This window comes from Lolium rigidum, chromosome 4, assembly GCF_022539505.1.
Source record: "Lolium rigidum isolate FL_2022 chromosome 4, APGP_CSIRO_Lrig_0.1, whole genome shotgun sequence".
Lineage (NCBI taxonomy): Eukaryota > Viridiplantae > Streptophyta > Magnoliopsida > Poales > Poaceae > Lolium > Lolium rigidum.
Window position 1 is genome coordinate 268,694,219 of NC_061511.1, and position 26,320 is coordinate 268,720,538.

At 47.8% G+C, this 26,320-nt stretch overlaps 3 protein-coding genes across 3 annotated transcripts; 2 read left to right on the plus strand and 1 right to left on the minus strand.

The window, feature by feature from the left end:
- Positions 1-931: 931 nt before the first annotated feature.
- On the plus strand, positions 932-5,677 carry LOC124650532 (putative disease resistance protein RGA3). The gene is made up of 2 exons (XM_047190043.1): positions 932-4,420; positions 5,361-5,677. Exon 1 carries the CDS (start codon positions 995-997, stop codon positions 4,391-4,393), a length of 3,399 nt encoding a protein of 1,132 aa, XP_047045999.1. The 5' UTR covers positions 932-994; the 3' UTR covers positions 4,394-4,420; positions 5,361-5,677.
- A 10,118-nt stretch (positions 5,678-15,795) lies between these two features.
- On the plus strand, positions 15,796-17,320 carry LOC124706091. Its single transcript, XM_047237749.1, has 2 exons — positions 15,796-16,256; positions 17,011-17,320. Exons 1-2 carry the CDS (start codon positions 15,796-15,798, stop codon positions 17,087-17,089), a joined length of 540 nt encoding a protein of 179 aa, XP_047093705.1. The 3' UTR covers positions 17,090-17,320.
- Positions 17,321-17,852: 532 nt separating this feature from the next.
- On the minus strand, positions 17,853-21,069 carry LOC124707722 (tubulin beta-1 chain-like). Its single transcript, XM_047239401.1, has 4 exons — positions 21,007-21,069; positions 19,813-20,211; positions 19,372-19,641; positions 17,853-18,810 (listed from the first exon to the last, which is right to left on the minus strand). The coding sequence occupies exons 2-4, from the start codon at positions 20,204-20,206 to the stop codon at positions 18,131-18,133; spliced, it is 1,344 nt and encodes a 447-aa protein (XP_047095357.1). The 5' UTR covers positions 20,207-20,211; positions 21,007-21,069; the 3' UTR covers positions 17,853-18,130.
- Between the last annotated feature and the right edge of the window lie 5,251 nt (positions 21,070-26,320).

Genomic DNA, 26,320 nt, shown 5'->3' on the forward strand with positions numbered 1-26,320 from the left:
CTTCAGAAGACACAGAACAAACATCTACAGAATCGAACTCAGATCTTAAACTTCCAGCAGATTTGAACACTGATTGTAAACTTGAGTATTCAATATAAAAAAAAAAAACAAGCCACTTACCTTTACAGTAACAAAGTTGAATCAGTCATCCTTGGTGGCTACCTTCCAAATTTTCCATCCAATAACGGCCAGACATCGTAAGACTAAGGGCATGTACATTGGTTTAGACTACTCCATGTCATTTATAGACAATGATACAGACAGTGTATACAATAGTCTGTCTGTAAGTTATCTATTTTTAGTCATAGCTAGATGTGTCTATAAATTATAGACATCCTTCGTACAACAGCAAAAATGGTGTCTGTAAGCTGTCTGTAATAATACAGACTGTCTGTAACTTTACAGACAGCCTCCTTCTCTCTCATCATTCTCTTTCCTCCACATCACCAAAATCACCTATAACCACCTCTTACAGACAGCTGAGTCATCACCATTGTACATGCCCTAATGACAAGAAAAGGACGTGCTAGTGTGCTACACAGTGGCACACACACAACAACTCACCGTGTTCACTTCTTCCCTTCTGAGATCTAACAAACATGTTCCCATCATCAACCTTTCCAGGAAATCGCCAGGCTTAGATTCACCATGTTTTTCATATAAGGAAGCAAACAGTTATGTGTCAAGTAGATAATTCTAATATGAAAATAAGTGGTGCCTAGGCTCTATTCAAATTCAACTGGGTATCGTGTTTGAGTGATAATTGTTTTGGAAACTGCAAGGCAGGGCCAAGTGCTTTAATGCAACAAGTCAGTGGAGAAAAAATAAGACCCCTGTTTCCTAGAAGTGTACTACCGTCAGCTTCAACTGAGACCAAGAAGACCGACTTTGGAGTCAATGGTTGAGAGATAACCAATTGTTCCCACAAACCTCCTCACCTGTCGTTCCAGTCTTCTTCCAGTTTGCATCTCTAGGAGACCAAACAACCAAAACCATGCCGATCGGAGAAGCTGTTCTGTCTGCCTTCATGCAGGCACTCTTCGAAAAGGTGATTTCTACCGCTTTTGGTGAGCTGAAATTGCCCCAAGATGTAGCAGAGGAGCTGGAGAAACTATCCAGCAGTCTGTCCACCATTCAAGCTCATGTTGAAGATGCCGAGGAGCAGCAACTCAAGGATAAGGCAGCACGAAGCTGGCTTGCCAAGCTCAAGGATGTCGCGTATGAGATGGATGACTTAATCGATGATTATGCAGCTGAGACCCTTCGATCCAAACTAGAAGACCCATCCAACTGCAGCCATTTGAACAAGGTTAGGAGCTATTTCTGCTGCTCTTGGTTGAACAGTTGTTCATTTAACCACAAGATATTGCAAGAAATAAGGGCGGTTGAGGAGAAGCTCGATAGGCTTGTCAAAGAAAGACAGATTATTGGCCAAAACATGGTCAGTACGATGGATAGGAAAGAGATAAAAGAGAGGCCCGATACCAGTTCAATAATTGATGACTCAAGTGTGTTCGGAAGAGAAGAAGATAAAGAGATCATTGTCAAGATGTTGCTCGATACAAAAAACTCCAACTCCAACCATGCCAACCTTTCTATTCTTCCCATAGTGGGTATGGGTGGACTTGGGAAGACGACTCTAGCACAGCTAGTCTACAATGATACAAGAATAAAGAATCATTTCCAGTTAAGGGTTTGGCTGTGTGTTTCTGAAAATTTTGATCTAACGAAGCTTACCAAGGAAACCATTGAATCAGTTGCTAGTGAGTTTGAATCAGTCGTCAGTTGGGTCTCATCGGTCACGACCAACATGAACTTGCTTCAAGAAGACCTCTCAAAAAAGCTAGAAGGTAAAAGGTTTCTTCTAGTACTTGATGATGTGTGGAATGAGGACCCAGAAAAGTGGGATACATATCGTCGTGCTCTAGTTACTGGGGGAAAGGGAAGCAGAATCGTAGTAACCACAAGGAACAAAAATGTGGGGAATCTAATGGGTGGCGTGACTCCATACTATCTAAATCAGTTATCCGACAATGATTGCTGGTATTTGTTCAGGACCTATGCATTTGTAGATGGTAACTCCAATGCACACCCAAATTTGGAAATAATAGGCAAGGAAATTGTGAAGAAGTTGAAAGGCCTACTACTGGCTGCAAAAGCAATAGGCAGCTTACTATCTTCCCAGGGTACTGAGGAAGACTGGAAAAATGTGTTAAGGAGTGAAATATGGGAAATGCCATCAGATAAGAACAATATATTACCAGCTCTGAGGTTGAGTTACAATCATTTGCCTGCCGTACTGAAGAGATGTTTTGCATTTTGCTCAGTCTTCCAAAAAGATTATGTGTTTGAGAAGAACAGGTTGGTCCAGATTTGGATGGCCTTTGGCTTTATTCAGCCTCAGCGGAGGAGAAGAATGGAAGAGATCGGAAGTAGCTATTTTGATGAGTTACTAAGCAGGTCCTTCTTCCAGCATCACAAAGGTGGATATGTGATGCATGATGCTATACATGAACTAGCACAGTCGGTCTCAATTCATGAATGTCTCAGACTGGATGACCTTCCAAACAGTAGCAGCTCTGCTAGAAGTGCCAGGCACCTCTCATTCTCTTGTGAAAATAGAAGCCAGACTTCATTTCAAGCCTTTCTTGGATTTAAGAGAGCACGGACACTTTTATTGCTAAGTGGATATAAATCAAAGACTAGTTCTATCCCCAGTGATCTGTTCCTCAAGTTAAGGTACCTCCATGTGCTCGATTTGAACCGACAGGACATTACTGAGTTGCCCGATTCTATTGGAAGCTTAAAAATGCTCCGATATTTGAATCTCTCGGGCACTAGTATAGCAGTGTTGCCTTCGTCAATTGGTAGGCTCTTCAGCTTGCAAATACTTAAGTTGACAAACTGCCATGAGTTAGATAACCTCCCACAAAGCATAACCAATCTTGTAAATCTCCGATGCCTAGAAGCAAGAACAGAGTTGGTCACAGGCATAGCCAGAATAGGTAACTTAACTTGTCTTCAACAGTTGGATGAATTTGTGGTCCGCACGGACAAAGGATACAAGATCAGTGAATTGAAGGAAATGATGGAGATCAGAGGGCATATTTCTATCAAGAATATAGAGAGTGTGGCTAGCACAGAGGAGGCAAGTCAAGCTTTTCTAAGCGAGAAGGCATTCATCAACATTCTAGACCTTATATGGTCCGATAACAGGAACTTAACATCAGAAGGACCAAATGACGACAGAGAGATACTTGAAGTCCTTCGGCCACATCACGAACTCAAGGAACTAACTGTCAAGGCATTTGCAGGCTCCTCCTTTCCAAATTGGTTAAGTAGTCTTTCCCACTTGCAAACCATCCACCTGTCTGATTGCATGAAGTGTTCGATTCTACCAGCACTGGGAGAGCTGCCTCAACTCAAGTATTTAGATATTGGTGGTTTTCCAGCCATTATTCAAATCCACGAAGATTTTTCCGGTTCCAATGAGCTTAAGGGGTTTCCAGCACTGAAAGAACTCTTATTTGAAGACTTGACTAATCTCAAAAGGTGGGCTTCTGTAACAGATGGTGAATTTCTTCCGTCCCTCACAGAACTTGCAGTGATGGACTGCCCTCAAGTAACAGAATTTCCACCCCTCCCATCAACACTAGTGAAGCTCAAACTTTCTGAAACAGGGTTCGCTGTTCTTCCAGAATTCCATATTCCAAACTCTCAGATTTCATCATCGTTAGAATGCTTACAGATTCATCATTGCCCAAATTTCACATCCTTACAGAAAGGATTGCTTAGTCAGCAATTATTGGCTCTCCAGCAGTTAACCATCACTCACTGCTCAGATTTAGCTGACCTGCCGCTTGAAGGATTCAGATCCCTAATTGCTCTTAAGAGTCTTCACATCTATGATTGTCCAAGGCTAGCACCATCTGGACAGTGTAGTTTGCTGCCTTCCAAGCTTGAAGACTTGCGCATCAGCTCATGCGCCGATCTTATTAACCCTCTTCTTCGAGAACTTAATGAGCTTTCCTCACTGACACATCTCGCAGCTGCTGATTGTCCTAGCCTTAACTCTTTTCCAGTAAAGCTCCCTGTCACTCTGGAAAAATTGGAGATCCTCAATTGCAGTAACCTGAGCTACTTGCCTGCTGGTCTAGAAGATGCACCATGTTTAACAGCTATAAGCATCTTGAAATGTCCTCTCATACCATGCTTGCCGGGACGCCTTACAAAGTCATTGAAAGAACTGTACATCAAAGAATGCCCGTTTTTAACGGAGAGTTGCCAAGAAAGTAATGGAAGAGATTGGCGTAAAATCGCTCATGTACCAATCATTGAGATCGATGATGATACCAACATACCCAACAAGAGCATACGAAGAAGATTATCCTGAGTACGTCACGGCAGTACAACACAAATGGTATGAGCTGGATGCATTTTCTGCTGTTTCTTTTGCATAGACATGTTTTGTCTACTAACCATAAACTGCGTACTCAAGCCAATCCTCTAAAGGATATTTTTCTATTAATTATTTCAACTAGTTTGCATGTTAGCTCATGGAGATGGTAAGATTCAAATAATTTGTATGTCAAATACTCCCTCCGTCCCAAAATGTAAGGCGTCTAAGGATTGGTCAAAAGTCAAACTTTACTAACTTTGACCAAATATTTAGAAAAATATATTTACATCTACAATATCGAATATACATATTAAGAAAATATATATAAATGTTTATATTTTTTGTGTATAAACTTGGTCAAACTTAAAAAAAGTTGACTTTTGACTAATCCTTAGACGCCTTATATTTTGGGACGGAGGGAGTAGCAAACAATAAATCATACATTAGGAAACTATAGTAAACATCAGCAGCCACAACGTATAGCCAAGCCTTGCATTCAAAGAAGAATGAAGAAAAATTGATGGAATTTCCAATTCGGATAATAACAATGTGACCAAAAATAAACCATCAAAGCCTAAATTTCCATGCTCACAAAAAATTCGCAGGGATCAATCATGTAGTGTGGTCAAGCCCTTTATCGGAAAAAAAAAAGTGTGGTCAAGCCATATCTGTTCAGAAAACATAACCTAAGAATTCAGCTGTGACACGAGAAAGTTTGTCCATGCACCGTCCGTGCATGAATAGAGCAAGTATTTCCGGTCAACAATATTGTTAAATTAGTTTCCAAGTAGGAAAATCCAGAGTGGTAAATTTCACAAAATATAGATTAAACTATCTCAATTCTTGATTATTAGAAGTTAGTGTACGTCCCTGTATGCATGCAGTTCATTCAAGTAAAACAAAAAAAATCTTACAAAAGGTTCAGGCACTCACTTGTGCACTTTCTTTTCTTGATTTTCAGATTATCATCTGGATTCTTCTGCAACTGATGTTTGGATGATGACGACATTTCAAGAGCACTTTACAGTTAACGGCCCACCTATCATCAGAAGACTCAGTTAATGCACAAAACTTGCAACTGAAAGGCCAGAAAACTGAATCAATTTTGAATAAAAAAATCTTGTAGTTTCCAGAGAAAGTCAAAAGGACTTATTTTGTTTCTCAGACACCGAACAAGACATTACTGTCATCGCCAGATAGTTATATCTTCTGTTTCATTCTTAGACAAAATAAACGCAGGTCTTTGTGTCTGCGTAATTGCATACTCTAGTTCCCAAATACATGTCATTCATTCATGATTTTAAGGCAGCTTCGTTTTTTCCCCTTCATATGACCCCCTCATTCAATACCAAAGGCTATTTTCAAGATTATGTACCACTACGGAATATGGAATTCAGTAGCAGATAGAGTATCATCAAGAGTATAAGTGACCCACCAAAACAAGATAATATGGTTGTATAATTGCCTTGTTTAGTACGGTAACAATCTACTCCTGTATTAGAACGGAAGGTGCATTGAAGGTATCAAAATCTGGCATCTCCTGCGAGCATGGCCTGCAGATTACATCACCTTTTGATGTCCCTTTGATGTGCCATTGTACCCAGTTGCTCAAATCAAATGTGCCACTGCAACTTTCAATAGTTTATTCCTCAAATTAATGGCAATGGTACGAAGCTAAGGCTATGGAAACGGCAGCATGCATCGTTGGGTTAAAAGTATCGATCCGAAACAATTTGTCAGAATCCATGAACTTACGGTATCGAAAACGACGGGGCCGTTGCGAATTTGATCGGTGCCCTCTTCTCTTCTCCTCCCGAGTCATCGGTTTGTAGCGCAGCGAGGAGGAGGTAGCGCTCGACGGGGCGGTGCGGTGGCGACGACGCCATAGCCATGGGCTAGGGAGCCGGAGCGGAATCGCGGTGCGGCGCCGCCGGTGAGTGCCGAGGTGGCACGGGGAAGGGCGTTCAGCCCAGCTTTTTTTTCTCAGAAATAGCGAGATGAGGCCCAGTTATTATTTTCTGTTTCATTCTGGTCAAGCTGTGAGCTATCAGGCCCACTAATACTACGGCCGGGGTTAGGCGGCACGGATTGGGCCTGCAAGGAAACGGGTTGGTAAGATAAAAAGACAGCACTATCTTAAAATGAAGAGGGGAATCAGATTCCCCTCAAAAAAAAAGAGAGGAATCAGATCTCACTTAAACAAGTGAGATCTCTACTATAGGATCGTTTCAGTATTCAGTATAATCCCCAATTTCCCATAGGCACAGTATTTATTTCCACGTTTTGCACCATTTCTGCTTGCGGTACGCTACAATTATGAAAAGTGCAATAGCATTTCAAATGAATCAATGCAGGAAAAAAATGTATGCAATAAATCCCCATTCGTCACAGTAATATCTTCCAAAAACATCATCAAGCGTTTGCAACATAAGGAAGATGGATTGCAACAAACACAAAAGGAACATGCAGCAAATATAAAAATCATTTGTGGCATAAAAGTTATATATGTAGAACACTTAGAGTCACTGCAACATATCACTTGTGTGGCTATGGCAAACTCAAAAAATGAACTTGAATGCAACATCCTCAAATCTCAGATTTTTGTCAAAACTAATGTTAGCTCTAGAATTATAGTCATTAGAGAAATAAAAAATATACATACTTTCATCCTTTTATATATAAAACTTTCATATGCTAAAAATAAAGAACTCCGGGTTTTGTCAAATATAATGTTAGCTCTAGAATAATAGTCATTAGAGCATGAAAAAATTAGAAGGCAAAACCATTAGAAAGTGATCGAAAAACTAGACATATTCTCAAGTTATCAATAGAAGACAAGCATGGATGAACATATGTTAAAATATATATATTGGACTTTCTCCAGTAGTTCAGACTTTTAGAAAACTTGGCTATTACATCAATTCAATATGTATCAGAGCCTTGAGGTCTCAAATTCATGCCACTGGTAACGCAATATTTATTATAAAAATAGTTGCAGTCTTTCCATCCCACGCCTACCATCTCCCTGTATGTTGATCTAATGTCTAAGGTCTTTCCATGCCTACGGTATCCCCATATGCCCAACCTTAACGCGAAATACTATGCTAAAATATATAGCCAAATTTTTTTTCCAATTATTCAAACTTTTGAAAAACTTGACTAGTGCATCAATTCAATACGGAAAAGTGATGTCATTTAACTGAGAAGTAAGTTAATTTGCCACGTCTTTACAAGCACGGTTTATCTTGTCTACTTACCAAGTGGATGATAAATCATCATCCGATCCAGCGCACTACTCTGATGAACTTTGTCTCTTCAAAAATAAATACAACACAACACGAGAGATTTGACTGCCGCTATGATGGCGGACTCCTTGAGGCGGTGATAGTGATAGTGTTGAACGTACGGGGCAGTTTTACATTTAGACACAGAAAAGTTCTTGAAACATCAGAGCAGTTATCTCAACTCCTTATTTTACTACGTAGAGATGCCCCAACTTACCCAAGTCACCTTGATACGAAGGAGACCGGTGGTAAATCCGTGAATTTTGTGCACACTTACAATACCGCGCCAAGAAGAGATTATTTGGTGTTCGTTGCAATAGACTCCAATTGGCGGACATATATGCATTTTCTGGTAGCGCAAATTCTCGCAAGAGAAAAAGGTGACAACTAACCTAGGCGGAAAGGAGTACGAAAGCAATGCATGAGAGAACACGTCTTCAAATCGTTGCCTTCTAGATCGAATGTTCCACGCGTGTTGATCAGTCTAGTCTTGACCTAAACTAAAGGAAAGCTGAAAAGAGTTTTAGAAAGACCCAGAGAAAATAGGGAGAGGAGAAGCGAGCGGCAAAATAAGCACCTCCAACAAAGGTAAAGAATATGCAGACTGCGGTACATGTAAACTGCATGCAACAAGTTCCCATTGTTCGCAAAAATACCATCACACATATGCAACATAAGGAGCAAGGATTGCACATAAAGGATAGTCACTGCAGCGTATCGCTCGTGTGCATACATCGAACCAAAAATAAGCATGCAACATGTTGAGCAAACGTATGCAACATAAAATCCTCGCATTGCCAACCTTCACACATACTTTCCTCTTGTTGTTTAAAAAAATCCTATGCAATGGAGAACTCGAGTTTTTGAAAGAAAAAAAAATTTAAGTTATTCATAGGAGAAAAAAATAATTAGAGAATATAATGATTAGAAAGTGAGCGGAGAAGTAGACACATTTTCAACTGATCAAGATAGGGGAGGGGAGGGGCGGGCTTGAACATAGAACTACATTCTAAGTTTTGTAGATATTGGTGTTGTCTCTCCATATATAGATGCAATGTTTCGATGGAAAAGGCGATGTTGCACGAGGTAAGTATGACAACTCCACCCTCGAGATTTTGTGCCATCGTGGACGATGTGTCACACATCGGATAGCTCATGTTATTTTTCCCCTACGTGTGATTGGCACTGGATCGCAGTTGGTATCCCGATATGTCACGTTTGCTCGGGTCATTGGTTCTCCCATTTTCACTTTTATGTGCTCCTGGTCTTTTGTCCCGGACGGTATCACAACGAAAAGGTGATTCAATAACCTACCATGCAAGAGGGGTGTCCTAGAATAAGTAATATCCGATCCGCGTCTCATATTCAATAGCATCCGTATTTGCGGAAATTCAATTCGGCTCCCGGGTGCGTATGCTCCCTCTACTAAAAAATTATATTTCGAAATGTCAAAAAATTTGGACAAAAAATTCTACATGTACATCTTCATAATATACGTGCGTTCGTCAAGTTTCACGAAAAACCAATATTTTGTGTGGTCTATATAAAAAAGAGAAAGTTTATCTTGTGAAAAGCATTATTTTTAGCACTGAATTTTGTCTTTTTTACACATGTTACATGATAAGTCGATTTTTTGTGAAACGACTTTGTGAGCGCGTAGCACGTGAAGATGTACGTGCGAATTTTTAGTTTCAATTTTTTCTAAATTTAAAATGTATGTAAGAAGCATTTCGAAATATAGAGAGCATATGGACCCATGTTCCAAAACACCGCTTTGTATCTATATTTGTTTTCAAAGTATAAAAACGGATCTGAAAAGTTGGCACCCCTACTAATCTAAGAAAAGATAGGGTCGATTTTTACGGGAAAAGGATGAATAAGGTGGCATCGCGTCAACCGCCACAAGATGTTTTATGTGCCAACAAAGTGAAAGTTTGTAATACATGTGACATACTTCCACGTCACCGCGTCAATGCCACAAGATGTTTTACGTGCCAACAGAGTGAAAGTTTGGAATACATGTGACACTTCCCTGAAGCGTTGACATTTTACAATGTGCATGTGTTGCCAACTCTTCTAACCAAGTAGCACTTACTATGTCCTGGATTACTTATCGCGTAATCCCAGGTTATCTAGATACATTTTGATGTATAGATACATGCAAATATAGATAAATCTGCAACATATATTGCATACCAATAAAATAAAAGTTCAAGATACACGTGACATGCTACCCCGAAGAAGCTTTTACATTTTACAAGGTGCATGCGTTGCCGAGTCTTTTATGTGTCGACATAGTACTCTTTTTTTTTTTTTGAAATGTGTCAACAGAGTACTCTAGTGCTTACTCTGTCCTGAATTACCTGTGGTAGAATTATCTAGATCCATTCTAGTTTACAGTAGTCCAGTTTGACTCTCCCGCACCCTCAACCCTCCCAACCCTCCCGCACCCCCAACCCTCCCAACCCTAGCCGCCTCCCGCCGGGGCAAAGACCTCGGGGCGTGGCGGCGGCGGGGGCCCTTCCTCGTTGTAGTGCAGTGGACGGCGGACGAGTTCCCTCCTCCTCGACGCTGCGACCGGTTGGCGTGGATGGATGGGCGGCGACGGCCTGGCGCTGCAGACTCCCTCCTCCCGTCGGCTCCCCCGCAGCACGCCGGCAAGGGCTGGTGGTGGGCGGCGGCCAGGCCCATGGTATGCGCCATTTTCCCCCGGCCTCTCACCGGTGCATGGAGATGGTCTCGGGCTTCTCCCGCGACACGAGGTCGCCCGGGGCAGCAGCCTTGGGTTTGACAGTGGAGGCGGCCTTCTTCTTCGCTGGAGGAGGTTGGCTGGTTGTTGGGGTGGCGGATCACGAGATCCCTCTACACCGGCGATGAAGATCTAGTCGACGACGAGCTAGCGGCGAAGGGGCCACCGGTGAACACCGCGCCTTGACTTCGTTCTTGGCGGATGATGGCGGTGGCTATTGGCGTCGTTCCCTGCGAAGGCATCATCTTTGCTGGCCTCTCCGTTTGCTCTCGCCGAGTTGGGGACTCGCGGGTGTCGGTGAAAACCGTGTCAAGATTGGCAGGCGATGGCGGCGTTAAGCGTCGCTTCCTTCTTGAAGGCATCATCGTCGCAGTCCGCGGGAACGCACTCGTGCTGCTCCAGGGGAAACCCTAGATCCAGCAAGGACCAGACGATAACGGCGCTCCCTGCATCGTGCTACCACTTGGGGCATCGTTTTTGGAGCAACGGCTGGATGGAGGTGGTTTTTGGTGGAGTGGTGTTTATCTACCACGTTATCGTCGATGATTCTCAGTGGTGTGGAGCTGCGGAGTATCAAAGACGGGCGAGGACTGCTGAACATGGGCAGGATGGTGGAGCTGTTTGGTGGTATGGTGACATCGACAGCAGACCTGGCACGATCAATGTGTTGATCTCGCTTGGAGATGGGTTCGAGATAGATGACGGTTACGAACTCTGCGACGTGTGCAATGGCACACCCTCAGGGTTTTTCTTTTTAGATGATGTGTGTTGGTGTACCGTCAGGAAGTATGGCCTTGTTCATGGTCCCCCTTCATCGTAGGTATAGCGAGTTATCGCTAGGAAGGAGGCTTTGAGTTGATCTTTGTATTTTCCTTGTAAGCCATTGCGAATATTTTAATAAAGGAGAAAGCTATGTGCATCCTTTGGATGCAGAGGCTGGAGCTATACTCCTTCATCGAAAAAAGTTTACAGATATATAAGTAAATGTAGAGAATTCTGCGACATTTGATTCGGAACAGAAGGAGCACGTCGCACCCACAAAAACTAGCGGGTAATAAATCAACATCTGATCGAGCGCAGTGCTCCGATGATCTCCTTGTCTGTACGCTGGCTGTAGCGGCGAACTCCTCGGCCCGACGGCGACGACAGTGGTAGTGCTGAACGTACGCGGCGGTTTTACGGTTCAAACGGTTCTGGAAACATGGAGGCGGTCATCTCGGTTCCTGATTTTAGAGTAGGTGCACCGGAAAACTCTGAGTTGAACCGCACGGCACGTGAACCCGCCGCATCTAAGGCTGACAGTACGCGAAGATTCGTGCACATAGTGGACCACCGAATGGAAACGATCAGCTAATTGAAGTATAGAGCACGTATATTAGACCTCATTGTACAGCAAGTGGCGCATGCAGCTGGACCGGCGACACTGTACGTCGGCGAGTATGCCGGGATGCAAATGACCGTTGAGGGATGGACCACTCCAGGGCACTGTATGACGGCTCGCAACGGCTAATTTTTACCGTCGAGGACCTTAAAAGGACGTGGATGGCGAGTTCGAAGGGCAAGGCCTGCCAGCTAGCCCTCTTCCAACAGCCACGACGTCTCCCTCGCCGGCAGCTCGCACCAGCCACTCTCGCCAGCCAATGTGCCAAAGCTCGGCTGCCATGTCGCAGTCTTCCTCATCAGCTCGACGGAACCGCATACCACTAGGCCCGCTGCCGCTCATCAACTGCCCGCGCTGCGGGAACATCAGGATCCGGTGCTGGGTCTCAATCGACGATGAGGGGGCGGGGGAGCCGGCCGGAACGTCGCTCGCGTCCGGCTGATGCGAGTCAAATGGGCTGCCCAGGAGCCCGTTCGGGCCATTGACCGACGGTGGCGATGGGAGCCGTCGGGCAGCCTCGGCGCGCTCCACACACGCCACCGACGGACCGACCCCGCCAAGGTAAGCCAGCTGGTCTCCACCGCTGAGCCGTCGAGAGAGGAAGGCTCGGCGGAACCGACGGCAAGCCCGCGACTGTACTCGTGCCCGTTCTGTATCGACGGATACGAGCTATGGGCGTGCGCCTCCCCTGCAGCCGAGACCAGATCAGACATCCTAGCTCAGGCGGTTGCTATCTACTTAGGGATGAATCAAGCTAAGCTGTGGATCCAGGCCAGCCCTCCTCCACAGATGCACACAGGCGCTGATCTGCTCAAGATCTATACGGCGGCAAGGAGGGGGTTTGGGTGGGGTGCGTTGTTGGAAAGGGGATTTTTTTGGGCTGTGATGAATGTTAACGATGGCAAAGAGCGCTGGTTGGTACGAGGGCGGGGGGGAGTTGATCTATCAGCCTTAATAACGGGTAAAAGTGCCAGCGGACGGTAAACGAATCCAACTTACCTGCCGACACGGTCTAGAGTACGGGTCCAGTGTGCAGCTCTGGTGTCCGGTATTCACGGGCGTCGCAGCGGCTGGACCCACGTAGAGACCGAATCCGGCGCTCGTATTCGGCTCATATGAAAAGGAACATAAGTTTCTGGTGTCAGAGTTGGCTCGGATCGCGATGGCATCTTTGCGGCAGGATATCCAAGCTCACATGTCGGCCGGTTCAATATATTCAGTCTCAGGTGCACCCAACTACCCAAGTCACCCAGGATTGAAGGAGACCGACGTTGAATCAGTGAAATTATTTACGAGCGCAGAAAAGTGCATCTTGATGAGCGAGATTCAGGCATTCAGCCACACGGCTGCGCTACCGCATCAAGAGGGGATTCTTCTGGAATACGTCCGTCGCATGACGGCATGAGGCTCCAAATGGCAGACATAGATGCATTTTGCTGCAGGTACAGTTTCTCTCCCAAGAGAAAAGGGAGACAGCGACCCAAGCGAAAAGAATAACCAAGACGTTTTTAGACCTGGAAGCATATATATGCCCTTATTTAAAAAAAATCGTTTTAAGCACATTTTCAAGTGTTAAAATATTTTGATAAAATATGGCATATATATATATATATATGTTCTATGTAGTTGTAAAGACCTATCATTAAGATTTAAGAATTAATATTTTTTGTGTCATATCTAAAAATACAAAATTCAGTATGAAAAAGCTCTTCACGAGAACATTTCTATATCTTCTTTACACATGACACAAAAAAATAATTGATTTTCGGTGAAATTTGACCGTGCACATAGAATATCGACATAGCTAGAATATTTGATATGTACGCGCAATTTTTTTTACTATTTGACATTTTTTAATATTTTAGAAAACTTATATATTTTAGAATGTTTTCCCAGTGAAGGAAGCATATGCATATGGAATCAAAAGTGCATTTCCGGAAAAGAAGGGAAAATGCCTTGTTGAACCGGCGGGCATTTGCTCCGGGCGAAAGTCATCCTCCTATTGGTCCGTGTAGTTTGTGGACCAACCAGAGAAACAAGCCTACTTTAATACAAAATTGAGAATACGGACGAGTATACGTTGTGCGGACCCGCAATTAATGCTACCACATGGAATCAGATAAAAGAAATCGCTCGGAAGGATTCCCCGCGGTAGCGCCGCTCCCGTCAGCGCCGGCCAGATGTTCCGTGCGCCGCTCTCCATCACTGCCCAGTGTGACGAGGGACGGCGGTGAGGAATTTCTAGAGCGCACTCGCCGCCTCGCCGCCTCGCCGCACGCCCGCGATCCCGCACCACGCCGCGCGCGCACAACAAGAAGCGGCAACGAGCTTCTCGCCGTCGACCTAGCCACCCTCGTCCGTGCGCTCGCCGCCCTTCCCCGACCAAGAACATCTAGAGCCACCGCGGCGGTGCGCCGCTTCTCCTCTCACTCAAGGACACCGCCCCGTGTCATAGTGCCCGGCCTCGCTTTCAATAGTGCCGCGGCCGCTGCGCGGTTTCGGCCGGCCGATTGTGTCGCCGCCGCCGCTCCGTGTCGCAGCCGTGGTGTCGCCGTCGCCGTGTTGTGTCGGCCGCCGGCCATGTCGCCGCCGCCGAGATGTGTCGGAGTCAACGGTGTCGAGCGGTGAGCGCGTAGACGAGCGCGAACTAGGTTGTCGTAGCGAGAGGAGGTCGCCGCCGTCGGTGATCGGGCGTTGTGTAGGCACTAGGACACCGTAGTACCGCACAACGTCCCGCCGTCGACCGCGCTGATCTGCCGGATACGCCTACAATACGACGGCGCTATCTCCAGCACCCTGCTGCCGCCGTTGACCATCTTTCGGCGTCCCCACAGCACCTATGAAGCACTGCGTCGCCCATCTATGGGCGTGACGGGCATGATCCAGGGCCGTACCCCGCCGAGCCACTGCGCGACGTAGCCGGAGGTGGAGAAGCGGTGGTGACGAGCACGTCGCAGGTGATGAGCAGATACATCTCGCCCAGCGCCCTTCCGCCGTGCGTCTTGTCGCCCCCCTTCTGCCGCCCCTCGTGGCTGGGCTGGTGCACGTGCACCCTGCCGCCGGTGCCGTACGCGTCCTTGATCCTCTCGTAGTACCACAAGGCACAAGCTCAGGAAGGTGGCAAGCACGGCCTGGTCGACGACGAACACATGGCTGGCCGTCTTGGACGGGGGATCAAACATCAGCTTCTCCCTGCGGACGCACGAGAGGACCTGGTCCAGGACGTGCCGCAGCGGCGCCTGCTTCTTCTTGATCACCTGGTTGGCCGGACCTGTACGCCGACGGACTGCCCGACGCCGGCAAAAATCTCGGTAGAACCTTAATTATCTCCAGGACATGCTACTCCTCGTTCTGCCTCGGGGTGGCCCCGCAGTGCCGCCGGCAACCTCTGCTGGTGTTTGTAATGCCGAGTCACTGCATTGCGTCAGACTGTCAGGTGTCTGCTGCCACTATGTAATCTCACCGAGAGACATGGCCTCGCGTGGACGCGTGAGAGAAAGGGCCACATGGGGGAGGGACCACTGGTTATTTATACATGCTTTTCTTTTACTCGTTGGGAAACAATACCTGAGTCTACCGAACCAGCTGGACCAATAGGATCTCGACTTACGCCAGGACCATATGCCGCCCGGTTCATTATATCCACTCTCGAAAAGAAGCTGCTACTGAAGCAGTAAGCGGGGAAGCCACGTCTTCAAACCCTAGCCTTCTAGATCGAACGACCGCGCGCGTTGATCAGTCCTGACCTGAACTGAAGAAGAAAAATAGTTTCAGAAAGACCAGAAGAAAAGGGGGGCCGCGCGCGAGCAGCAGAGCAAGCACCACGGCTAGCTAGCGTCTTCTCTACATAAGCAACGGCAGCGCGCGCGTTGTTTTCCTGAGAGAGCAGCAAACAACCCCAGTTCCCAGCGTCGCTGCCGCACATAGTTGTGGGATATTCGGCTGCCGCAGCACAGCACGAGCGAGGTACGCCGTACGCGTGATGGAGACTCTCTCCGGTGGCCAGCCGCTGTCGGCGCGGGCGCGGCGGATCGCCAGGAGCCGGGAGGAGATGCTGGGCCTCCTGGCCGACTTCTCCTGCGACGGCGACGACTCCGACCGCGAGCTCTCCTTCTCCGACCTCGTGGACGCCATCGGCAGGCCGCCCAACGCCGGCCACGTCCCGAAGGCGCTTCCAGCGGCCGTGCCGGCAGAGGAGGACACCGCGGCGTCGAAGCAGCAGCAGCAGCAGGCGGCAGCGGCGGCAGGGAAGCAAAGGAGGCTGCGGAGGCGGCGGAGCGACAACCGGGGGAGCTGCGGGGGCAGCTGCGACGGCGTGCTGCTCAACTTCTACGTGCCGGGGCTGCTCACCAGGAGCATGACGGCGCCGCGCCACGGCCGGGGCACGCTGCCGGCTTCCGCTGCAGGGGGGCCGCCGGCCAAGGTTGCTGCCGGAAAATCCAGGTGAGCTGCGGTCGATCTTCTTGTGCAAGTTGCCGAGCTTAAATTTTGCACACCATGGATGCCATCAACTGTTGCTAGTCATCTTGATTCGCAGAATTGGTCGTGAAGTCCACTGGAGAGTAGAGACGACCCACGAAAGAGATGTTACTAATTGCTAGTGTCATGTCCTAATCTTTTCGGGTCATGCGTGAGCGTTAGCAGTTGTAGACTTTTAGCTACCTAGTTGGTGCATCATGGGTCGTATGATTGCACCGAAAAAATCTGCAACTGCATTAGAGTACTTTGCAGCTATCACGAGTGCTACTTAATCATGACATTTTCCTGAACACAATCTTTTTGAAACAAGCTTTTCCTGAACACAATTAGTGCATGGCAACGAACATTCTTTTGTCCAGCAAATTGTTTTGAAAAGGACCAAACAATAATCAGCAGTACTGTGTACACAGTATACTACTATATGCATTTTCCTCGGGATGTCGGTTTCTTTGACAATTCCAAGTGCACCCCTGCTTTAGACCACATGGTTCAACCTTTTGACGTTGCTGGCTTTAGATTCAGAAACGATGAACAACCACCCATGTGTCATGTGTGTGACCAGGAATGAAAAGGATCAGCGGCGATGACAATCTGACCAAAGTGCGCGTAAATAGGAAAATTTAGACATATATTCAGAACCTTTTCGCACGCTCAGTATCGATCGCTTTTAACTAATTATGTCATATCAATCTAAATTGCGTGCAAAATCTTTCTGCAGGATACAAGCTTCTCTGGCCATCGGTTGCTGGCCGACGCTGTGGGGCAGAAGCCGCGACCACGGCAACAAGCCAGTATGAGTCTTCACTCTTCAATGCACATTGACTTACACAGTCGATGTTCTAATTCCTCAAAAACGGTCGATGTTCTAGTAGCTAGCACTCGTGGCTTAGCTTTTTTGTGTATAGCTAATTTGAGGCTTTTCTCCTCACACCTGTAAATTATCCTTTTTGTTAGGGCCTCTGTCGGTGTTGTTTTAATTTAACCTGTGATGGTGTTGCTGTGGCCTGGCATCTTTCTTGCAAGGCAAGCATGACATGTTAACTGTAAGTTTTGCTTTGTTAGAGGTGACGGTGCTACTTTTTCCCTTCGCCGAACTTCACGTCTCCCATGGCGTATGGCACAAGTGATGTGATGCAAAGTTCATAAAAAGCAGAATCTGACCAGACGTCCTGAATCGAATGGAAATCTCTGCAGCACATGACTTCACTTTCAGTAAGAGATAAATAAATCAGAACTGGGATGGTGACTGAGGACATGAAAACGATTTCTGTGATTCGAGTTGATTCTATAGTACGGTTAATACGGTACGAATACGAGAGCTGTCGTTGTAGGGTGGCCAGTTCACCACGTCTAATGTCCAACCTGATATCGCCACTAGACGTCTGAAGTCGAGAGACAGCAAACAAGACCCCAGTATGGCACAGCTTCTCACAAATAGCAGGTGAAAAAAACATTAGCAAGATCAACCAGGAAGCAACTAGTACAATGGTACAGATCTCGTGTACCTAGGCGACCAATACGTCTGTCTACTGGTACTTCACATTTCACACCAACTAAGTGAAACAGCAAACGATGCATTAGGATTCAGAACCATTTTACAGAAAGGGACTTCTGCTACGGTTCTAAAATCTAAATCTCAAGTTCACCATAAACTCATCACAAACTGCCTACGAATTAACCGACCAAACACAACTACACAAACTCACAAAGCATCAACCAAGTCCACTAGTGCCCAAGCATGGGCAACCACACACACACACAGTAGCACACGCTGGCTGCAGACTAGCCACAAAGCCATCAGAGATGGCCCCTAACCGTCACACAGAACAGAACACACCTCACTCTTCATCAGCCTGCAGATCCTCCTCGTCCTCGTAGTCACCCTCCTCATCGGCGGTGGCGTCCTGGTACTGCTGGTACTCTGCGACGAGGTCGTTCATGTTGCTCTCGGCCTCAGTGAACTCCATCTCGTCCATGCCCTCGCCGGTGTACCAGTGAAGGAAAGCCTTCCTCCTGAACATGGCTGTGAACTGCTCGCTCACTCTCCTGAACATCTCCTGGATGGAAGTGGAGTTGCCAATGAAGGTCGATGCCATGGACAGGCCCCTCGGCGCGATGTCGCAGACGCTGGACTTCACGTTGTTGGGGATCCACTCCACGAAGTAGGACGAGTTCTTGTTCTGGACGTTGATCATCTGCTCGTCAACCTCCTTAGTGCTCATCTTACCACGGAACATGGCGGAGGCGGTAAGGTAGCGGCCGTGGCGAGGATCTGCGGCGCACATCATGTTCTTGGAATCCCACATCTGCTGGGTGAGCTCGGGGACCGTGAGGGAGCGGTACATCTGGGAGCCACGGGAGGTCAAGGGGGCGAACCCCACCATGAAGAAGTGGAGACGTGGGAACGGGATAAGGTTCACTGCCAACTTCCGGAGGTCGGAGTTCAGCTGCCCAGGGAACCTCAAGCAGCAAGTTACTCCACTCATGGTGGCAGAGATCAAATGGTTCAGATCTCCAACTGCAGAAATTGCATTAATAACAGAATGTTAGATAATACTGTAACAGCACATCAAGCAACATAAAAAGAACAAAACAATCTGCAATCGAAAATGAGGTTAGTTTAATGTGTTTCAGCTATAAATAAAACAGCATCCATGATGAAACAGTTCCTCAGATTAGCTGGATATCTAACAGTGACTCAAAGAGGTCTAGCTTAAGCAAAATCTCAACTAAGACAGATCTGAATCATAGCAATGTAGAAGTGCAGATAAATGAAAGCTCTGAGCAATTAACTTGAGCAATAGGGTTCATCTGGGTTCCAGACTATTTCTGAAAATAATAATTTGCATAAACATTCTCCAGAAAGACAATTAATTGAAGAAACCAATGAACTACAGCATGTTTTGATTTCCAGTTGTCTGTAGTAAGCACAATGTGAACGATAGAAATTCTACAATACATATTTGTGCTCAGCATAGTATGATATACAGTAAACAAATTGTTAGAATTACGATGATCTACTTGATATCATGCCATCTGTAAAACGTAATAGTAAAAGAAGGAACTAAGTTTTGCTTACAGCTGGGAGTGGTCAGCTTGAGAGTCCTGAAACAGATGTCGTAAAGAGCCTCATTGTCAAGAACCATGCACTCATCTGCATTCTCAACCAACTGGTGGACAGAAAGAGTGGCGTTGTAAGGCTCAACCACAGTATCAGATACTTTTGGTGAGGGGAAAACAGAGAATGTAAGCATCATGCGGTCTGGGTACTCCTCCCTGATCTTTGAGATCAAAAGTGTCCCCATGCCAGATCCAGTACCACCACCAAGAGAGTGGCATACTTGGAAACCTGAAAACACAAACTGTAAGTAATGATTCCAAGTGGATAGGATAGTAGTACTACTGAATATCATATGAGAGGCATTCAGAGACAACAAAAAACTACACAGGCATGAAACATAATTCAATCACCTATCCTAATGATTCTAATCAATCAACAATTTAATGCAAGTTGAGTTACCTTGAAGGCAGTCACAGTTCTCAGCCTCCTTCCTGACAACATCGAGAACGGAATCAATGAGCTCAGCACCCTCGGTGTAATGACCCTTGGCCCAGTTGTTACCCGCACCAGACTGCCCAAACACAAAGTTGTCAGGGCGGAAGATCTGCCCATACGGTCCAGTGCGGACGCTGTCCATGGTACCAGGCTCAAGATCCATGAGGACAGCCCGGGGCACGAAACGGCCACAGGAAGCCTCGTTGTAGTAGACATTGACGCGCTCCAGCTGCAGGTCAGAGGTGCCCACATACCGCCCCGTGGGGTCGATGCCATGCTCGTCACACACCACCTCCCAGAACTTGGAGCCGATCTGGTTGCCACATTGCCCGCCCTGAATGTGGAGGATCTCCCTCATCTTGTCTGAAAATGAGAAAACCGCACAGGGTGAGCGAGGTTCGCATAGTGCAGTACCACACTCCACTAAATACATGGTCCAGATAGATTTACTGAATACAAATTAAGAAGTGGCTTCGTTTGGCTTCCTGAACCAAAGCATCAAGTAGGGAGCGCAGCCTAGCTAGCTGGTGTTCTTACGAACCAACCAAGTCTGTACGACACTACTGGGGAACACAGTCTGAAGATTAACAAACGCAAGCTATGGCCCTAGGATATTTAAAATGACAAGGCGCTTGTGAAAACTGAGAAGTAAATTTCAAAATCAGATCCATGCGACCAAACGAATAGCTAGGGCCTACTGACAGTGTTTCAAACCTTATCTGAAGACGATAACTCTCACAAATGAACTAACCCGGGGAACTGGAAGTAGTAATATACAGAGAAAATTTAGGCTATCAGATTCTGTAGCGCGGGCGAATCACGACATGAACCGGTAATAAATCTGCTCCAGACCTAGACGCGTCACATCCGCCAGATCCCTAAACAGCGCGCCTCAGATCTGCCGCTTTAAGCTCCAATCTACCCAACAACAGCTCGGGCGCCTAACCAAACCTCCAGATCCACGCACCCCAGACCCAAAATCGCAGGATAGAACCCCCCAGATCCACGCCCATTTCCCACTTCCTCACCCCAAAACTCCCTCGATATTTCAAATTAATTTGAAAAAAAAAATTTACCGATTCACACCAAGCAACAGATCAGACGGATCCAGACGGATTCACCGGAATTAAATGCGAGGAGGCGGCTGAGAAAACTTACGGTTGGCGAAATCCGGCTCGACGGAGCACCGTGGGAGTGTGGGGAGTGGTGGCGGCGAGGGGAAGCGAACGGCAGGGTCGGGTGAGGGGCATGGCGAAACATATATAGCCGTAGGAGGACCACCGCGGGGGGCAGGGGCCAGATCCGACGGCCAGCGCGCGCCGGTTCAAACAGCTGGACGGATCGGACGGTGGAGGTTTTCGCCTTTTTGAATTTCACCGTGGCGAGCGGACGGAACTGCCCCCGGCCGGGTGGGGGTATTTCGCTGGGTGGCACGGCTCAGTGTCGGTGTAGTTCTGGACCTGCTTTGCGGTCTGGTTTTGTAGACGTGGGGACGGACAGGTGGGGTATGGAGGGCGATGGGCCCGCGTGTCGGCGGGCGTGGGTGGCGTAGGGTGGGGTGGGGCGGTGGGGGTGGGTGGAGGTGGGAGTAGGAGCACGCTACCGCTGTGCTGGGCTCGTCGGCCGGGGTTCACACTGCAAGCTGGCTAGCTATGCCGTTCATGTATTTTTACTTTACCTCGGCACCAAAAAATAAAATAAAGGTCGTTCGGAGAGGAAACTGTGGACTGCGTTCTCGTCCTTTTTGTTGGGACTTTTGGGCGAACCAATATTAGGGAAGGTTGGTATTTGTTGCTAGAAGGTTAGAATTTCTCACGACTTGCTCCTGTTCAGGGCCGGCCCTGGCACGGGCCGGGTGCAAGACAAAAAAATAGTCCCGGCCCCTATATACAAAGAATACGAGTAAGATGATTTTTATATTCTAAAAATAGCAACTTAAACATCATAGTTATTTTTCAATTCTCAATGGACATAACAAAAACTACTCGTGATTTATTGGTGACAATGATCAACCCACAAAGCAACAACATTTGTCCAAGAAAATGACATCTCAACCAAAATAGCATTGCAAGCCAAGAGCCTATGGCGATTGATGGGCGAGGAGCAGGGAGAAAGAATGGAATGTGCTGAACAAGAAAACACTAACCTAGGGAGATAGTACTAACTTGCGAATCGTGGAAGGCTTTTGTGGAAATCAACAAATCAAGATTTTCGCATCCATAAGTTTAGTCAAAACGGCTATAAATCTTAATTAAAGAGCAGCGCCCCATCGTCGGCGATGATTGAGGAACAACAAAGGAGAACTTTTTGGTAAAACAAAGAAGAATTAATGGCTCATTAGCAGGATTCGTACTTCAGACCTCGCAGGTCGTTCATATTTTGCATGCTTGGACAAAGAAGAATTAATGGCTCATTAGCAGGATTCGTACTTCAGACCTCGCAGGTCGTTCATATTTTGCATGCTTGGACAAAACTTGCCAAATACTTCCTCCGTCCGTAAATAAATAAGTGGATGTTTAGCTTCAAACTTTGTCCATGAAAGATGTACTTTTACCTTTCCAATGCACTTTAAATTAGCAAAAATTACTTCTCTCTCATAGCACGGAAATCAAACCCGATAATATTTACCACATGTTATCATACATGCTCATACCTTATTGGAGGTGAAATAATGAAAGAGAGGAGATGTTGGTTTTCATCTTTTAAATGCAATTTTCTCTTCAATTAATAATATGTCTTGAAAAACAGTACGTCCATTCATTTGTGGACGTAGGGAGTATAGTGTGGTCCTTACTCCTTAGCATTTGGGGATTTTAGAGTAAAACAATTGAGGTTTGGTGCATGTTTCTACGAGGAATGGTTAGAATTTCCATTACATCATCATGCACTTTGATTCATGCGGCCACTCGCAACACAGCCGTGAGAAAACGCCCCTACATGCACAAGGGCGTTGTACTCCATGTTTCGAACCGTATAAGAGCATCTCCAGTCGCGTCCCCCAAACCGTCTCCCAAAAGGATTTGGGACGCGCCGGACAGAAAATGCGTTTCAGCCGCGTCCCCCAAAGCCCTTTTTTGGGACGGGGACGCACCGGGAACGCCGGACACAACGAAAAGCGAGGCGAACCGACGCGGGCCCGACCCGTCAGCGGCACAGGGAAAATTCGTCTCACACTCCCGCCAAATCCCGCCGCTCCCACCAAATCGCGCCTATACCGCCGCGCATTTCGAGCCTCCCAAAACATATCCCGCCGCCGATTCATTTCTCCTATCCCGCCGATTTGTTTCTCCCTCCCGCCGTCCACCCGCCGGCGCTACCCTCTCCACATGGCGCCGCCGACGTGCCCCCAAAAAGATGGCGAAGAAAGCGGCCAAGAAGCCGCCGGGCAATGGGACGAAAGGGGCGACAGCCGCCGTTCGCGAGGCCGCGGAAGGCGCCGGCTTTGAAGAAGAAGCCCGAAGGATGGACCGACGATCAATGGCAGCAAGATTGCCCGCGCCGGAAGCTATCGACGGCGGAGCGGAAAGGACGGAGGGCGGCGGAGGCCGGAGAAGAAGGCTCGGCGGCGCGCCGCACCGGCACATAATGGCCGGCCGTATCGCCGCCACCAACGCGAGCCCATATAGTACGAACGTGCCGGTGTACGTTCCGGAGTCTTCTCTCCGTCGTCATCCGCCTTCTACAACGACGGCCCCTCCGCACTCCCGGTGCGTGACGCCTAACTTGTCGCCGCACTACCGGGATGCGCCGCCGCACGGCGGCTTCAACCCCAACAACCTCTACTCCCCGGCGTACGAGCAGCGCGAGCCAGGACCCGGTCCGGACGGCGGCCCTTTCAACGGCCGCAGGGGTCCGCTCGAATACGACGGCGCCGGTGCTGAGGAGGACGACGGGGTTGAGGAGGAGGACGACGAGGAAGAGGACGGGGTGGAGGATGACGAGGAGGACGACGATGAGGACGAAGAGGGCGGCGAGGAAGAGGACGACGAGGGTGCCGGTGACGATGATCTCGTGGAGGTAGACGCGGACGGCGTGAGGACGAAGAAGAAGAAGAAGAAGAAGAAGAAGAAGAAGAAGAAGAAGAAGAAGAAGAAGAAGAAGAAGAAGAAGAAGAAGAAGAAGAAGAAGAAGAAGAAGGCGTCGGGCACACGAGGCCCGAAGTGGACGGTTCTGGAAGATCTTTGTCTGTGCGAGTCGTGGGCGACGGTGAGCCATGACTCCATCATCGGCGCCAACCAAAAAGCGGGAAGTATTGGGCGAGGATCAAGGCCGAGTTCGATGAGCGCAAGCCGATCAACGGCGACTACCGGAAAGTGCCAATGAAGAGGAGCCGAGAAGGCAATGTCGACGCGATGGGCCATCATCCAGGCGTCGGTGAACTCCTTCCATGGGTACCATCGGGACTTAGAGACCGGAGGCGACAGCCGGCGCCGACGTCGCCCAACCGGTACGACTCTTTCTTCCATAATCCGTAGCGCCTACATTGTGTTCGATGAAATGACTCTGCTTCCTTTGGTTAGTTTGATAGGGCCATGGATATGTACTCGAGGCACTCGGATGGGCATAAGCCGTTCGCGCCGATGCATTGCTATAGCAAGCTCAAAGTGAATGAGAAATGGCGGTTGACGCGCCTGTCGCCTTCCAAGGGGAAGGACGCCATTGATCTGGACGCGCCGCTGGCAACTTCGACAGGGCGTCCTACTGGCAACAAGGCCGCCTTGGCCGACGCTGCGTCGTCTGAGAAGACGCATGCGTCGATCACGAAATGCCTCGCCGACGTCTCCTCGACCTTTCTCTCCCGCGACAAGAAGACCGACCAAAGGTGGGCCGAGCTTCTCAAGAGGCAAGAGGAGAAGCCGGAGCTCAAGAAACGCAGGGACGACATGTCCCCGCCGAGAACGTCGACGGAGGGAATGTCTCCCCGGACGCGAGCGGCGCACAACTTCTTCAAAGGCCGGATCCTCGACGACATCGAAGCCAAAATGGCGGCGGCGGACGCGGCGGCCCCGGCAGCGGCATCGGCGGCAGCCGGCAGAGTGCAGCAAGAGCAGGCCGACGCGTCTTCTATCGCTACACCTGCGTCGGCCTATGCGTCGGCGACGGAGCGGACGAACCATCCACAAGCAACGGGCGGATCGCGACGAGGTCATCGTGCTCGACGGCCTGCGTCGACTCAGGATACGACGCCGTCGCCCAACCCCTTCCCCTTCTTCTAATTTGCATGCACCACCGGTCCGTAATATGATCGCGCGCCCAGTACTTTGATCGATCGCCGCTACTCGATCGCGACGAATCGGCGGGAACGATCTCTTTTGAATGCATCTATTTGAATTTCTGATTGGGGGCGGCGTTTGGGGGACGCGGCTGGGGAGCGACGTCCCCCAAACGCGGCACGAACAAAACACGTCCCCCAAACGCTCGATCCGGCGCGGTTTGGGGGACGGTTTGGGGGACGCGACTGGAGATGCTCTAAGGTGGACATTACAGTTTGAAGTCAAATCTTTAGCATATTTATTTAGCAAATTATTGAGAAATTGAGGTATCAGGTCAGGCCTATGATTTTCGCAGTTACAAATCCTCGCGGAAGTTTTGTTTTATCATGCGAGAATCAATTTATAATTGTAATTGCGAAAAAATCAATGTAAATAAATCAGTATTGTTTCTACAGGGTGCCGAGATACATGATCCAGATCCAATGTTTTATTCTACATTCATCCAACTCAATGTAAATCAATAGAAAAAATAATTTAAGTTTCCTCGAAATCACAACTGCTTTGTGAACAGTGAAAAACAACATTTTCTACAACCTGATGCTATTATAGATTCTTAGTTTTATTTTCACTATAAATCAATAGAAAAAATCATCCATGAAAGACTTGCTCAAATATCTATATGCGAGATTGCTTTTGAATCTTTTAAACTCGCTTGTGAAATTTGCATGAAAACAGAGGAGATCAAATGATCCCAGGAGTGAAAGGCTTGAGATCAACTTGACATAACTGAGTAGTAACAGAAAAAAGTTAACTCAATTCATGAAATTTATAAAAAGCCATTTTTGCCACAACTCTCGACGGTGCAAACACCTTGGCTCATGTTGCCGCGAAGGCCTGGTCTAGAGGCGGCGGCATGGGCCCACGATCATGGAGGTAGCGGTGCTGGGGAGGCTCAACATGGAAGGGGATAGTGGCGAGTAGTGGGCAGTCGACCACCTTCGCGTTGTGGGGCGATCTCGTATGTGCCCTCTAGATGATGCTAGTATGGGAGTTGGAGGCAAAGGAGCGGGCTCAATCTGGGCCTACACGCTCCCGGTACGGGACTTAGGGGTTGGGGTCTTCGCATGGTTGTCCCCTAGAGGAGGTGACTACCATCGCAAGCAGCCCTAGTCCATGCTAGAGAGGGTGGGAGGCCGCAATTTCTCATTTGGGTCGGAGATGGGATATATTAACGTTTCTCCAATTCGTGCGAAGTGTGG